The 17,372-nt window shown below is 41.9% G+C and overlaps 1 protein-coding gene across 5 annotated transcripts in view; it reads right to left on the reverse strand.

Annotated features, from left to right (window-relative positions):
* The window catches only part of LOC115106751 (fibroblast growth factor receptor 2-like), a 95,615-nt gene extending 88,606 nt beyond the window's left edge, over nt 1–7,009 (reverse strand). For 2 of the 5 annotated variants that reach the window (XM_065008061.1, XM_029629785.2), the window contains exons 1-2: nt 6,381–7,006; nt 910–1,183 (exon numbers count right to left, since the gene is read on the reverse strand). In XM_065008061.1, coding sequence (XP_064864133.1) covers nt 910–1,096 — 187 coding nt within the window. In that variant the 5' untranslated portion in view covers nt 1,097–1,183; nt 6,381–7,006. Of the gene's footprint in view, nt 1–909; nt 1,184–6,380 lie in introns of all 5 variants that reach the window. The other 3 variants (XM_029629784.2, XM_065008062.1, XM_065008063.1) reach the window with 3 other exon arrangements.
* Between the last annotated feature and the right edge of the window lie 10,363 nt (nt 7,010–17,372).

Consider the following 17,372-nt stretch of genomic DNA (forward strand, 5'->3'; position numbering starts at 1 on the left):
AATAAAAGAGCACAGAAATGTTCCATACACACAAAGAGCTTATTTCTCTCAAATGTTGTGCAGAAATGTGTTACATCCCTGTTAGTGAGCATTTCTCCTTTGCCAAGATAGTCCATCCACCTGACAGGTGTGGCATATCAAGAAGCTGATTAAACAGCATGATCATTACACAGGTGCGCCTTGTGCTGGGGACAATAAAACAACAATAAAAGGCCACTCTAAAATGTGCAGTTTTGTCACACAACAGAATGCCACAAATAACTCAAGTTTTGAGGGAGCGTGCAATTGGCATGCTGACTGCAGGAATGTCCACCAGAGCTGTTGCCAGAAAATGTAACATTAATTTCTCTACCATAAGCCGCCTCCAATGTCGTTTTAGAGAATTTGGTATGTCCAACCGGCCTCACAACCACAGACCGCATGTATGGCGTTGTGTGGGTGAGCGGTTTGCTGATGTCAACATTGTGAACAGAATGCCCCATAGTGGCTGTTATGGTATGGGCAGGCATAACCTACAGACAATAAACACAATTGCATTTTATTGATGGCAATTTGAATGCACAGAAATACTGTGACGAGATCCTGAAGCCCATTGTGAAGCCCATTTTTTATTTGGTATCTATGACCAACAGATGCATATCTGTATTTTCAGTCATGTGAAATCCATAGATTGATGCCTAATGAATTGATTTCAATTGACTTGATTTCCTCATTAGAACTGCAACTCAGTAAAATCCTTGAAATTGTTGCATGTTGCATTTATATGTTTGTTCAGTATAGGATCAGCTTACCTTTCCCAAATCTTAACCGTAACCATTGAAGGGGGATACCCCTAAACAGACCGTAGATCAGTATCTGGCTAGGGGCAACAAAGTAAATAATACAGCCAATGAGGAGCCAGTGTCTTACCTTCAGGTTCTAGCGTAGCCTCTTCCTCGGCGACAGTGTACGGTGGCCTCGCCACAGTAGCCATCACTAGGGACAGCAGGACGGCGGTGAGCAGCCAGGCCCACGAGGCCATCCTGTTAGAGGAGGGCAAGTCTCCCCCCCATCCCCCCCTCCTCAGGCTCCGCCTCCCCCTGGACACTGATCCCATCTGAAGGGCTCCACCCAATCATCAACTGCAGGCTGTGTGGCCTGTCACTCACTGTGAATTCCCCCAATCACCTGGGCTGAGGAAACGCTGTGGGCGGGACAAGAAAGTTGGGAAAAGAGTGGTAGGTAGGTAGGTAGGTAGGTAGGTAGGTAGGTAGGTAGGTAGGGAGGTAGGTAGGTAGGTAGGGAGGGAGGTAGGAATAGATTGAAGGGAAAGGTAGGCAGGGATTACATTATTTTATAATGTGGGGGGAAAGGATGAGGGAGTAGAGGGAGAAAACCAAAAGAGGAAAATTTGTATTGACGTAGAAAATGAAGCAATTCTGCATTTACACCACAGATGTAGAATCTTAATTTGAAAATGTAAACGTGTAGTGTATTCAAGGTTTAAAAAGGCTTCTAAAGTTTGTAATTTCCACTTTAAAATGTCAGACTTGATTTGGCCTAACAAAAAATATACCAACCCCTACAAAAAATGTCCATTAATTATAATCCACATTTCCTGTTGCTGGAGGATTATTTTCCTGCTGTAGCAAATTGACTCAAATTAAGATCCTACGTCTGTATACTATACTCTGCTAAACTCTCTTGTCTCTATTTCTTACCTGTCTCACCTATTCAAATAGCACGTATAGAAAGAGTGGGTATGAGAGAGGGAGAGTGTCACAAAATGCTGTCAAACAAGCCTTGCCACAGACATACCAAAGCTCTGATGCACCTCAGCTCAGCACACAACCACACTACACCTACCTTTACGTCCAACCCATTGTCGCAAATCCTCACGTTCACAATTACAATACACGCCGCATGAGTATGTAGCATTTCTATTGAGTGGATTTGATGCTTGCATTCTAAGGCTGAAATGATTGTGGACTACAGGAAAAGGACGTGGCAGTAGTGGAGCAGGTTAAGAGCTTCAAGTTCCTTGGTGTCTATGTGATCCAAGCACACCAAGACAGTCATGAAGAGGGCAAGACAAAAATAATTCCCCCTCTGGAGGGTAGTGCGTATGGCCCAGTATATCACTGTGGCCAAGCTTCCTGCCATCCAGCTCCTCTATTACAGGCGGTGTCAGAGGAAAGCCCTAAAAATTGTCAAAGACTCCAGCCACCCTAGTCATAGACTCTTCTCTCTGCTACCGCATGGCAAGCGGTACCGGAGCGCCAAGTCTAGGTCCAAGAGGCATCTAAACAGCTCCTACCCCCAAGCCATAAGACTCCTGAACATCTAATCAAATGGCTACCCAGACTATTTGCATTGCCCCACCCCCCTCTTTTACACTGCTGCTACTCTGTTATGATCTATGCATAATCACTTTAATAACTCTACATATATGTACATACTACCTCAACTACCTCAACTAACTGGTGCCCCCGCACATTGACTCTGTACTGGTACCCCCTGTATATAGTCTCGCTATTGTTATTTTACTGCTGCTCTTTAATTATTTGTTACTTTTAATTCTTATTCTTTCAGGTATTTTTTATTTATTTTAATTGCATTGTTGGCTAAGGGATGGTAAGTAAGCATTTCACTGTAAGGTCTACCTGTTGTATTCGGCGCATGTGACAAATAACATTTGATTTGATTTGATCACATTGAAGTGAAGTTTTACATATATAAACAGTTTCTCAGAGAATCAGCATTGAATAGACTTTGTTAGTTATTAAGAAAAAACATGTATCACTAGGCTATGTAGGTACTGTAGTTATTACCATTTCACTAACACAATTATTTTTATTGTTATTGTGGTTATTATTATTATTATTATAACTGAAAATGTCCAGCTGTGGAATATCAAATTCCACCAAACATCACTGTCTTCTGATCCGAGAGAGCAGGCAACAATCAATAATCAAATCATCCAATACTGATAGTATATGTCTTATCCTTGTGCGCAACCTGTTGCTTTCCATTTAAAGTCGATTTATTAAAGAATATGCATACTTATCAGTTGCTAAATAAATTAACTTAATTGTAGCCCTATGATTATGCATTTTATAATTGAAATGGAATACACAAGGACACATCAATCTATTGGCCAGAAATCTGTGGTGGTGCATTCCGATTTAACAGTCTCTGGAGGTTTGGAGCCGGCTGCACCGAGACCCCTGTAGTGCCTTCTGCTACAGCTGCGATGTATTGATTGGTTTACCCAGGAAGATACATATACTACCTTTCAAAAGTTTGTAGTCACTTTAGAAATGCCCTTGTTTTTGATGAAAAACACATTTTTAGTCCATTTAAATAACATCAAATTAATCCAAAATACAGTGTAGACATTGTTAATGTTGTAAATTACTATTGTAGCTGGAAGCAACTGATTTTTAATGGAATATCTACAGAGGCCAATTATCAGCAACCATCACTCCCGTGTTCCAATGGACCGTTGTGTTAGCTAATCCAAGTTGATCATTTTAAAAGGCTAATTGATCATTAGAAAACCCTTTTGCAAGTATGTTAGCACGGCTAAAAACTGTTGTCCTGATTAAAGAAGCAATAAAACTGAAGCAATGGCCTTCTTTTGACTAGCAAAGTATCTGGAGCATCAGCATTTGTGGGTTCGATTACAGGCTTAAAATGGCCAGAAACAAATAACTTTCTTCTGAAACTTGTCAGTCTATTCTTGTTCTGAGAAATGAAGGCTATTCCATGAAAGAAATTGCCAAGAAAATGAAGATCTAGTACAACACTGTGTACTACTCCCTTCACAGAACAGCGCAAACTGGCTCTAACCAGAATAGAATGAGGAGTGGGAGGCCCCGGTGCACAACTGAGCAAGAGGACAAGTACATTAGAGTGTCTAGTTTGAGAAACAGAAGCCTCACAAGTCCTCAACTGGCAGCTTCATTAAATAGTACCCGCAAAACACCAGTCTCAACGTCAACAGTGAAGAGGCGACTCCGGGATGCTGGCCTTCTAGGCAGAGTTCCTCTGTCCAGAGTCTGTGTTATTTTGCCCATCTTAATATTTTATTTTTATTGGCCAGTCTGAGATATGGCTTTTTCTTTGCAACTCTGCCTAGAAGGCCATCATCCCGAAGTCGCCTCTTCACTGTTGACATTGAGACTGGTGTTTTGCGGGTACTATTTAATGAAGCTGCCATTAACAACATTAACAATGTCTACACTGTATTTCTGATCAATTTGATGTTATTTTAATGGGCAAAAAAAGGGCATTTCTAAGTGACCCCAAACTTTTGAAGGGTAGTGTATAATTTGACATGTACACAGAAACTTTGAAAGGTGTCTATAGATTCTGGTTCATCTCTAATGAGGTCGTCACTAGTTACCACAGCCACAAAGTCATAATTATGGCTAAAACCCGGCCTATTTCTACAATTTCTCTACTTAAAATCATATTTTTAAGCTCACGCTAGCCGACTAAACTCAATTCCACGATTTACGATGGAGTTGAGTAAAGGGTGGACTGGAGCTCCGACGATACTAAAAACTACGTAATTATAGCCCGCATTTCTTTGGATGCTGAAATCCAGACAGAATAGCCCGCATTTTTGGGGTGCTGAAATCCTTTTTTTTTATAAAGACATTGGAACTCCAGTTTGCCCACACTCGTCGCCGCTCAACGCCATTGTAAATCGTGGAGTTGAGTTTAGTCGGCTAAACTAACCCTAACCAAGCTGCTAACCTCATGTCTTACCCTAACCTTAAATGAAGACCAAAAAGCTCATTTTGGTTTTCATTCATCTTTAGGGTTGGGTTTAAAGTCATAGTTATGGCTAAACCCTAACTATTTTTACAATTTATCTTCTTAATATCTGATTTTAAACCTAATCCTAGCCGGCTATACTCAAGTCCACGATTTACAATGGATTTGAGCAGCGACTAATGTTGGAGCTCCAAATATCACATAAAATTAAGATTTTAACAAAAATCTACAGATTTCAGCACCCAAAGAATAGCCCACATTTCTTTGGGTGCTGAAATCCAGAATAGCCCGAATTCTTTAGTGCTGAAATCCGTAGTTTTTTATAAAAACGTTAGAACTCCAGTATGCCTACTCTAGTCGCTGCTCATCTCCATCTTAAATCGTGGAATTGAGTTTAGTCTACTAACCAAACCCGAACCACACTGCTAACCTTACTCCTAACCATAACCTTGAATGAAGACAAAAAATCTAATTTTGACTTTCATTAATTTTTAAGAAATAGATCATTTAGACTTTGTGACTGTGGTAACCAGTAACAACCCTCTAATGACCCGGGCATTACATCATGGGATGTTGCCTGTGGCCTGAATGCATCCCTCTCGTGCAACGTGATTGGACCAGGCTAGAGTGGGCAGGCTACCTTGTTTTAGGATGATGGTTTACTTACAAATCGATAAGTCGTCTATTTTGTTTCTCAATAGTCTATTGCAAAGCAAAGGGAAATGGACACTGTAGGCCAGCGGAGCAAGGTAACTGACAATTCATGGGCAATTTTTTGCATCGACAATTCGCCTAGGTCTAGCCTACTTTTGGTGATTTAGCTGTTGTAGATCTATCCAGTGTATAGCCTATAGCTTTGACAAACGCTTTATGAGTTGCTGCTGTCAACAACATGACGTCCAACAACAAGTTCGGACTCATGAGGGCTTTTCCTTATATGCATATCCACACGTTTTCCTGGCCCCCATGTAAACCAAGGCTTCTGAATAGCATGTATTCCGCTGATTGAATTCCTATTGATATTCAAATCATTTGTAAAAACACAACGTGCGGTCACGGGTTAATTGTAATTGGCACCATAAATGCAATGTAGAAAATTAAGCAAAGTAATAAATAACCAAAACAGTGTTGTTAATGAACACTCATGGGTGCTGCAACCATTGCTTGAATTGTATTTTTGTAATTGAGGGGAAGACATGATAAACGTTGCCATAAAGGCAGCTGTTATTGAATGAAAAATATTATATTTTTCAGAAATGGCAAAAACGAGCTATTGTTTCGTTGTAGAAAAGGAGTAGGCCTACATTATATTAGCAATGTATTATGATTCGACTGTCAAATCAAGTTCGCTATTAAAGTAGCCTATGCATAACATGTGTAATTTCACAACTCTTTAGAATAACAAATTAGGTTAATCTCTCATGATTTAAAAAAGTTATTAACAATAAATCACGTTGCATTCGCGTGATGATCATTTGTGTAGCAAACTGGTTCCCCATAAAGATTTCTAAAACTTGGAAACATTACAAATTAGCTATATTCTCCATTATTCTAGGACGAATAGAACAATAACTATTTTAAATCTATGCCCACAATAAAACTGCCAGAATACTTACCACGAATAACTACAAAGTCTGAAAGACCTCCGAGTCGCATGCACGGAAAAGGCAGGAGGCGTGTACCCTTTATAGTCCTCACGGAGCGAATTCTCTTCACATTACCAAAAATGCCAAGAAACGATTTTTATTACCCTCAAATCCAACGAGCAACAACTCAGATCACTGGCGAGACTCTTAAATCCCGAAATTACTGGTGTTCCATTGCACTTGAAAAATGTTGAATTGAAATGCATACATCCTTGAAAAGAACTTGAAATGGTTAGCTAGCTAACGTTACGTCTCCAAAACTTTCCTTATTCAGCAAGTTCATACAGTTTCTTCAACTCAAAACATGTCAGTGTTCCACCGCGAGCGCACTCTTCATCCAAACGAAGGGCCTATGTACTTTATGAAGAAGTAATGCGTAAAAAATATATATAAATTCCAAAAAGAAGAATCCATCAATTTATGATCTCTCACAGCAGAACGTCTTCTTCCACGAAAATCATAGTAGTACTGTCCTCAGACGCTTTGTCGGGTTTTAGAAGATTTGTTCTGCTCCTTACGTCCTCACACACACACACACACACACAACCCCCTCCTCCCTCACTTCAGTGGGTATCACTCCCCCCTGAAATTCGATCCGTTTCCTGGCTCTGAATTCCTCCGCCAATCAAACCTCAGTGTCTCCCTCTTTCTACGCTTTTGCATAGAAAGAAACTACGAGCCTTCCTTGCTCTGTACGCCGAAGGAGAGAGAGAGAGCTCAACCTACGGAGCTCACTACAAACGTTGTACTGTATAGGTAATAGGGGTTCTCCTCGTTGGTTTGGCGCAACTTGCGCCCCCGTGCGGACACAACACCTGATGCGCACAAGTCATATGTAGAATAGCAATAGGGAATGCATGTATTATTACCATGTTGTATATAATGAATAATGTTGACATACGGGAGCAGTAGGCTTGTTGTCTATTGCCTATCATTCTCACAGGGTTCAGGGACAGTGTTTTGTATGAGATGAGCCCCCCCTCCCCCTTTTCAAGGGGCCCTGAAAGAGAGTTGGAAACTGAGCTGCACTTCCTTAACTCCTGCCAAATGTATGGCCATATTAGAGAGTAGAGACACATATTTCCCTCAGATTAAACAGACCAACAAAGAATTCTAAAACAAATCCAAGTTTGATAAACTCCCATATCTATTGGGTGAAATACCACAGTAGCATGATTTGTGACCTGTTGCCGCAAGAAAATGGCAACCAGTGAAGAACAAACACCATTGTGAATGCAACCCATATTTATGTTTATTTATTTTCCCTTTTGTACTTTATCTATTTGCACATTGTATATAGCCATAATACGACATTTTAAATGTCTCTATTCCTTTAGAACCTTTGTGAGTGTAATGTTTACTGTTGATTTTTATTGTTCAATTCTCTTTTGTTTATTATCTATTTCACTTGCATTGGCAATGTAAACACATGTTTCCCATGCCAATAAAGCCCTGTGAATTGAATTGAGTGGAGTGGAATAGAGAGAGAGATGGAGGGAGGGAGGAAAGGAGGGAGGCAGAGGACTACTAATCTCTCCCTAAAGTAATTTTTTGTTCTCTTCCAGTAGTGAGTAGAATGTGTGTTTATAGGAAGGAACCCTCCCATATTCAGGATGAATAGAGCAGCTAATAAGGCTGTTACCAAAAGCGAGGTGGTGTGCTGTGAATGGAGCGTTCTCTATCTCTGTTTTTCTCTCCCTTTCACTCGCTATTGCAGTAAAGCCATCAGAGAGATGAAGGTGACTGCTTGGTTCGAAACAAAGAGGGGGGGAAGTTAAAGGAGAAGGGTTGAGAAAGAATTCTGCTGCAGTTTACTCCCAATACAAGAACGACAAGGAAGTCATTCAAGCAAACTCCCCTGTTCCTTCACCTAACCCTATTTGCAACTTTCCATTTTCACCACCTTTTGAACAGCATGTATTTTTGAATGAAATTTCATCATGTTGGGTTTCTTTAGGCTATTGCCTTGGTTGGGCCCATGTGCTACTAGTTCGCTATTGTCTTCCTGTCCCTAATTAGGTGGTGGACCGAAGCCTTAATAAGGATCGTACCCTTTTCTTTAATTTTCGCCTAAAATGTCATGCCCAAATATAACTACCTATAGCTCAGGACCTGAAGCAAGGTTAATCATATTCTTGATAGCTTTTGAAAGGAAACACTTTGAAGTTGGTGGAAATGTGAAATTAATGTAGGAGAACACATTAGATCTGGTAAAATTAATAATAATAAACAAAAAAACATACGTTTTCAAAAAATAAATCATCATCTTTGAAATGCAAGAGAAAGTCCACACTTTCAGATAGGAGTCTAGGTGTAATTTAGATTTTGGCCAGCAGATGGAAGCAGTGTGTGTGTGTGTGTGTGTGTGTGTGTGTGTGTGTGTGTGTGTGTGTGTGTGTGTGTGTGTGTGTGTGTGTGTGTGTGTGTGTGTGTGTGTGTGTGTGTGTGTGTGTGTGTGTGTGTGTGTGTGTGTGTGTAAAGTTTCAGACTGATCCAGTGAATAATTACAGTACTGCACAATATGTTTTATCAAGTCTGCCAGGAGTTTGCCCAAATGTCTTGAATTGGTCAATTGATACATTTTCAAGTAAATAACTATAGAGAACTTTCAAAAATGCTATGGTAATAAAACATGTACATTTACACACTCCAAGGAATGTCATACATGATGGATCATTAGTTTATACATCTAGACGAATAATTGACCAAGGCGCAGCGTGAGTAGAGTTCTGTAACGGTTTTCTTCTGGTGACAGAGAGGCGGACCAAAATGCAGCGTGGTTAGTTTTGTACATCTTTAATAAAGATGAAAATACAACAATCTACAAAACAAGAAACGTGAAAAAAACAAAACAGTCCTATCTGGTGCCACAAACACAAAGACAGGAACAATCACCCACAAGAGACCTAAAGAATATGGCTGCATAAATATGGTTCCCAATCAGAGACAACGATAAACACTTGCCTCTGATTGAGAACCACTCTAGGCAACCATAGACTTACCTAAAGTACTACTCTAACCACAAATCCATTCCTACAAACAACCCCAGACAAAACAAACCACATAAATCCCCATGTCACACCCTGGCCTAACCAAAATAATACCAAAAACACAGAATACTAAGGCCAGGGCGTGACAGAGTTCCACAGTTTAATGATAGTGAAACTTCCAAAACAATAAAGATATGATGATCGTGAAATACGTAGTGCACATAGGCACTCATACAAAACAATATCCCACATAGCAGGTGGGAAAAAGGACACACTAAGTATTCTCCCCAATTAGAGGCAACGATTATCAGCTGCCTCCAATTGGGAACCATACACACACACCAACATAGAAAAATAATATCTAGAATCCCCTCTGGTCACGCCCTGATCTAAAACACCATAGAGAACCCCAAGGGCTCTCCATGGTCAGGACATGACACAAAGACAGTGGTGGGTCAAACTGTAGACCTCAGTTCCTACATTTGAACATTTATCAACAAAACTATCCTACATTTTATCTCTGGGACCCTCAGGATGACAAATCAGAGCAAGATTACTGAATGTATCAAACCAGTTGCCGTGATAAAAGTTTTTTGTTGTTGTGCACTCTCCTCAAACAATAGCATGATATTTTTTTACTGTAATAGCTACTGTTAATTGGACACTGCAGTTAGATTTTAAGATTTCTGCCCATATAAGACATGTCTATGTCCCAGAAAGTTGGCTGTTGTATACACCGTCATTCTAGTCACATTAGCAACAACCATCCTGGTTTAGGGACACAGATCCCATAGAGGTTTAAAACATGAATTTGATCGATCCCCATCGCGGGAGGAGCAGATTTTTTGTATAACTATATGACAGTAAAATACTGTTATGATAACTATAACATTTTTTGGCACCTTCAAATCTTGCACATTTTCTCATAAGAGGTATATTTCAACACTTAGCCGCTCAGGCAAATTTGCCAACTACTAAACAGTTGATCTGATCTCCCGTTCATACCCCTTGTGATAAAGGCAGCCGATGGCCTGCTTCTATCTATGTTGTAAACACACCCTCTTGTGAAAACGCGAGCTGCTTTCTAATGAAGAGGAACAGATATAGCTTGTCTTGATTATATGAAGAGATAACTCTGTTGACCATTTAGCCAATTTATTGAAAGCTAGCCAATGTTACTAACCTATCCAGCTACTGTACAGTGCAATCGGAAGGTACTCAGACCCCCATACCTTTTCCACATTTTGTTACGTTAGAGCCTTATTCTAAAATTGATTTTTTTTATTCCCTCATCAATATACAGACAATACCCCATAATGACAAAGCGAAAACAGGTTTTTAGACATTTTTGCAAATGTATCAAAAATAAAACACCGAAACAGCACATTTACATAAGTATTCAGACCCTTTACTCAGTACTTTGTTGAAGCACCTTTGGCAGCAATTACAGGCTTGAGTCTTCTTGGGTATGATGCAACAAACTTGGCACACCTGTATTTGGGGAGTTTCTCCCATTCTTTTCTGCAGATCTTCTCAAGCTGTCAGGTTGGATGGAGAGCATTGCAGCACAGCTATTTTCAGGTCTCTCCAAAAATGTTGGATCAGGTTCAAGTCTGGGCTCTGGCTTGGCCACTCAAGGATATTCAGCAACTTGTCCTGAAGCCACTCCTGCGTTGTATTGGCTGGGTGCTTAGGGTCGTTGTCTTGTTGTAAGGTGAACCTTCACCCCAGTCTGAGGACCTGAGTCCTCTGGAGCAGGTATTCATCATCTGTACTTTGGTCCGTTCATCTTTCCCTCGATCAAGACTAGTCTCCCAGTCCCTTCCGCTGAAAAACATCCCTACAGCATGATGCTTCCACCATGCTTCACCATAGGGATGGTGCAAGGTTTCCTTCAGCTGTGATGCTTGGCATTCAGGCCAAAGAGTTTAATGTTGATTTAATCAGACCAAAGAATCTTGTTTTCATGGTCTAAGAGTCCTTTAGGTGCCTTTTGACAAACTCCAAGTTGGCTGTCATGTGCCTTTTACTGAGGAGTGGCTTCCGTATAAAGGCCTGATTGGTGAAGTGCTGCAGAGATGTTGTCCTTCTGGAAGGTTCTTCCATCTCCACAGAGGAACTCTGGAGCTCTGTCAGAGTGACCATCGGGTTCTTGGTCACCTCCCTTACCAAGGCCCTTCCCCCCCAATTGCTCAGTTTGGCCTGACGGCCAGCCCTTGGTGATTCCAAACTTCTTCCATTTAAGAATGATGGAGGCCACTGTGTTCTTGGGAACCTTCAATGCTGCCCCAGATCTGTGCCTCGACACAACCCTGTCTCGTAGCTTTACGGACAATTCCTTCAACCTCATGGCTTGGTTTTTACTCTGACATGCATCGACGACTGTGTGACCTTATATAGACAGGTGTTTGCCTTTCCAAATCATGTCCAATCAATTTAATTCCTGATTTGCATCGTAACAGAGACTCCTTGTGGCGGGCCAGAAGCCTGCAAGCTGACTTCGGTCGTCAGTTGAACGTGTTTCCTCCAACACATTGGTGCAGCTGGCTTCCGGGTAAAGCGGGCGTTTGGCAGGTCATGTTTCGGAGGACGCATGACTCGACCTTCGTCCTCTCCCGAGCCTGTTGGGGAGTTGCAGCGATGAGACAAGATCGTAATTGGATCGCAATTGGATATCATGAAAAAGGGGGTAAGAATCAAAAATGAGGTATTTCTGTTTATATTTTTAATTCATTTGTAAACATTTCTAAAACCTGTTTTCGGGTTTTGTCATTATTGGGTATTATGGGGTATTGTGTGTAGATTGATGAGGACATTATTTTATTAAGAATAAGGCTATAACGTAACAAAATGTAGAAAAAGTTAAGGCATCTGAATGGTTTACGAATGCACTGTACCTAAGTCACCCACTCCAGTATCCCTACACATTGAATAAGTTCCTGGCACTGACCTGTATATACTGCAATCTCCTGTTCTTTAAAGGAGAATTCCTCTCTGGGGGAATCTTGGCTTGTTTTCATCATTTCTGAGGCATTTCTAGGACAGTGAGATGTGTTTCACACATAATTTCCCAGAAGGAAGGCAGGTCAGGACTTCGGGGCTGAAAGATACACCCTATGACGGCTTCTGGTGTTTTGATGGGGGGGCGAGATCTAAAAATGCATGTAGTCCTGCTTTGTGACATTTCGAGAAGGCTCTATGTTATACTGATCGCACTATACATATTTGTGGATGTAGATATGGTTGTCCTTGTTCGATAGAGCCATTGGACTTCTTTCAGCGATGTTCTTATGGGCTGATTCATTGCTAAATACACAAGCAGACACATTTTTTCCAGTCTCTTAAATACTACAACTTGTGTTTGGTGGTGCATTGTGCTCTGGCCCCCATCCTTTCCCCAGGCAGGCTTAATTTAAATGTATTTATTTATTTATTTTATTTCACCTTTATCTAACCAGGTAGGCTAGTTGAGAACAAGTTCTCATTTGCAACTGCGACCTGGCCAAGATAAAGCAAAGCAGTTTGAAACATACAACAACACAGAATTACACATGGAATAAACAAACATACAATCAATAATACAGTAGAAAAATCTATATACAGTATGTGCAAATGAGGTAGGATAAGAGAGGTAAGGCAATAAATAGGCCATGGCAAAGTAATTACAATATAGCAATTTAACACTGGGATGGTAGGATGTGCAGAATATGAATGTGCAAGTTGAGATACTGGGGTGCAAAGGAGCAAGATAAATAAATAAATACATTATGGGGATGAGGTAGATTGGATGGGCTATTTACAGATGAGCTATGTACAGGTGCAGTGATCTGTGAGCTGGTGCTTAAAGCTAGTGAGGGCGGTAAGAGTCTCCAGCTTCAGAATGATTTGCAGTTCGTTCCAGTCATTGGCAGCAGAGAACTGGAAGGAGAGGCAGCCAAAGGAAGAATTGACTTTGGGGGTGACCAGTGAGATAGACCTGCTGGAGCACGTGCTACGGGTGGGTGCTGCTATGGTGACCAGTGAGCTGAGATAAGGCGGGGCTTTACCTAGCAGAGACTTGTAGATGACCTGGAGCCAGTGGGTTTGGCGACGAGTATGAAGTGAGGGCCAGCCAACGAGATCATACAGGTCGCAGTGGTGGGTAGTATATGAGGCTTTGGTGACAAAACGGATGGCACTGTGGTAGACTGCATCCAATTTGTTGAGTAGAGTGTTGGAGGCTATTTTGTAAATGACATCGCCGAATTCGAGGATCGGTAGGATGGTCAGTTTTACGAGGGTATGTTTGGCAGCATGAGTGAAGGATGCTTTGTTGCAATATAGGAAGCCGATTCTAGATTTAATTTTGGATTGGAGATGTTCAATGTGAGTCTGGAAGGAGAGTTTACAGTCTAACCAGACACCTAGGTATTTGTAGTTGTCCACATATTCTAAGTCAGAACAGTCCAGAGTAGTGATGCTGGAATGGCGAGCAGGTGCGGGCAGCGATCGGTTGAAGAGCATGCATTTAGTTTTACTTGTATATAAGAGCAGTTGGAGGCCACGGAAGGAGAGTTGTATGGCATTGAAGCTCATCTGGAGGTTAGTTAACACAGTGTCCAACAGAATGGTGTCTTCTGCATAGAGGTGGATCAGAGAATCATTGATGTATACAGAGAAGAGAGTCGGCCCGAGAATTGAACCCTGTGGCACCCCCATAGAGACTGCCAGAGGTCTGGACAACAGGCCCTCCGATTTGAAATACTGAACTTTATCGGAGATGTAGTTGGTGAACCAAGCGAGGCAATCACTTGAGAAACCAAGGCTGTTGAGTCTGCCAATAAGAATGTTGTGATTGACAGAGTTGAAAGCCTTAGCCAGGTCGATGAGTACGACTGCACCGTAATGTCTCTTATCGATGGAGGTTATGCTGTTGTTTAGGACCTTGAGCGTGGCTGAGGTGCACCCAGGACCAGCTCTGAAACCAGATTGCATAGCGGAGAAGGTACGGTGAGATTTGAAATGGTCGATAATCTGTTTGTTAACTTGGCTTTCAAAGACCTTAGAAAGGCAGGGTAGAATAGATATAGGTCTGTAGCAGTTTGGGTCTAAGGTCTCTCCCCCTTTGAAGAGGGGGATGACCGCGGCAGCTTTCCAATTTATGGGAATCTCAGACGATACGAAAGAGAGGTTGAACAGGCTAGTAAATAGAGGTTGCAATAATTTCGGCAGATCATTTTAGAAAGAGAGGGTCCAGATTGTCTATCCCGGCTGATTTGTAGGGGTCCAGATTTTGCAGCTCTTTCAGATTCTCTGTGCAACCAGGTACTGGACTTCCTGACAGGCCGCCCCCAGGTAGTGAGGGTAGGTTACAACATCTCCACCCCGCTGATCCTCAACACTTGGGGCCCCACAAGGGTGCATTCTGAATCCTCTCCTGTACTCCCTGTTCACCCACGACTGCGTGGCCATGCACGCCTCCAACTCAATCATCAAGTTTGCGGACGGCACTACAGTAGTAGGCTTGATTACCAACAACGACGAGACGGCCTACAGGGAGAAGGTGAGGGCCATCGGAGTGTGGTGTCAGGAAAATAACCTCACACTCAACATCAACAAAACAAAGGAGATGATTGTGGACTTCAGGAAACAGCAGAGGGAGCACCTCCCTATCCACATCGACGGGACAGTAGTGGAGAGGGTAGTAAGTTTTAAGTTCCTCAGTGTACACATCACGGACAAACTGAATTGGTCCACCCACACAGACAGCGTTGTGAAGAAGGCGCAGCAGCGCCTCTTCAACCTCAGGAGGCTGAAGAAATTCGGCTTGTCACCAAAAGCACTCACAAACTTCTACAGATGCACAATCAAGAGCATCCTTTTTATTTTTATTCATTTATTTCACCTTTATTTAACCAGGTAGGCTAGTTGAGAAAAAGTTCTCATTTACAACTGCGACCTGGCCAAGATAAAGCATAGCAGTGTGAACAGACAACACAGAGTTACACATGGAGTTAACAGTTAACAAGTCAATAACACAGTAGAGAAAAAAAAGAAAAAAAGAGAGTCTATATACATTGTGTGCAAAAGGCATGAGGAGTAGGCGAATAATTACAATTTTGCAGATTAACACTGGAGTGATAAATGATCAGATGGTCATGTACAGGTAGAGATACTGGTGTGCAAAAGAGCAGAAAAGTAAATAAATATAAACAGTATGGGGATGAGGTAGGTAAATTGGGTGGGCTATTTACCGATAAGACTATGTACAGCTGCAGCGATCGGTTAGCTGCTCAGATAGCAGATGTTTGAAGTTGGTGAGGGAGATAAAAGTCTCCAACTTCAGCGATTTTTGCAATTCGTTCCAGTCACAGGCAGCAGAGAACTGGAACGAAAGGCGGCCAAATGAGGTGTTGGCTTTAGGGATGATCAGTGAGATACACCTGCTGGAGCGCGTGCTATGGGTGGGTGTTGCCATCGTGACCAGTGAACTGAGATAAGGCGGAGCTTTACCTAGCATGGACTTGTAGATGACCTGGAGCCAGTGGGTCTGGCGACGAATATGTAGCGAGGGCCAGCCGACTAGAGCATACAGGTCGCAGTGGTGGGTGGTATAAGGTGCTTTAGTAACAAAACGGATGGCACTGTGATAAACTGCATCCAGTTTGCTGAGTAGATGACATCGCCGAAGTCGAGGATCGGTAGGATAGTCAGTTTTACTTGGGTAAATTTGGCGGTGTGAGTGAAGGAGGCTTTGTTGCGGAATAGAAAGCCGACTCTAGATTTGATTTTAGATTGGAGATGTTTGATATGAGTCTGGAAGGAGAGTTTAGAGTCTAGCCAGACACCTAGGTACTTATAGATGTCTACATCTTCTAGGTCGGAACCATCCAGGGTGGTGATGCTAGTTGGGTGCAGGCAGCGAATGGTTGAAAAGCATGAATTTGGTTTTACGAGCGTTTAAGAGCAGTTGGAGGCCACGGAAGGAGTGTTGTATGGCATTGAAGCTCGTTTGGAGGTTAGATAGCACAGTGTCCAAGGAAGGGCCAGTAGTATACAGAATGGTGTCGTCTGCGTATAGGTGAATCAGGGAATCGCTCGCAGCAAGAGCAACATCATTGATATATACAGAGAAAAGAGTCGGCCTTTGAAGAGGGGGAGACACCGCCTGGTACCGCAACTGCTCCGCCCACAACCGTAAGGCTCTCCAGAGGGTAGTGAGGTCTGCACAATGCATCCTTGGGGCAAAATACCTGCCCTCCAGGACACCTACAGCACCCTATGTCACAGGAAGGCCATAAAGATCATCAAAGACAACAACCACCCGAGCCACTGCCTGTTCACCCCGCTATCATCCAGAAGGCGAGGTCAGTACAGGTGCATCAAAGCAGGGACCGAGAGACTGAAAAACAGCTTCTATCTCAAGGCCATCAGACTGTTAAACAGCCACCACTAACATTGAGTGGCTGCTACCAACATACTGACTCCACTCCAACCACTTTAATAATGGAAATTGATGTAAAAAATGTATCACTAGCCACTTTAAACAATGCCACTTAATATAATGTTTACATACCCTACATTACTCATCTCATATGTATATGTATATACTGTACTCTATGTCATCTACTGCATCTTGCCATCTTTATGTAATAGATTAGCCACTTTAAACTATGCCACTTTATGTTTATATACCCTACATTACTCATCTCATATGTATATACTGTACACTATACCATCTATTGCATCTTGCCTATGCCATTCTGTACCATCACTCATTCATATATCTTTATGTACATATTCTTTATCCCTTTACACTTGTGTGTATAAGGTAGTAGTTGTGGAATTGTTAGGTTAGATTACTCGTTGGTTATTGCTGCATTGTCGGAACTAGAATCACAAGCATTTCGCTACACTCGCATTAACATCTGCTAACCATGTGTATGTGACAAATAACATTTGATTTGATTTGATTTGATAAGTCTGTGACCCC

This window comes from Oncorhynchus nerka, linkage group LG23 (assembly GCF_034236695.1).
Source record: "Oncorhynchus nerka isolate Pitt River linkage group LG23, Oner_Uvic_2.0, whole genome shotgun sequence".
In the NCBI taxonomy this organism is placed as follows: Eukaryota; Metazoa; Chordata; class Actinopteri; order Salmoniformes; family Salmonidae; genus Oncorhynchus; species Oncorhynchus nerka.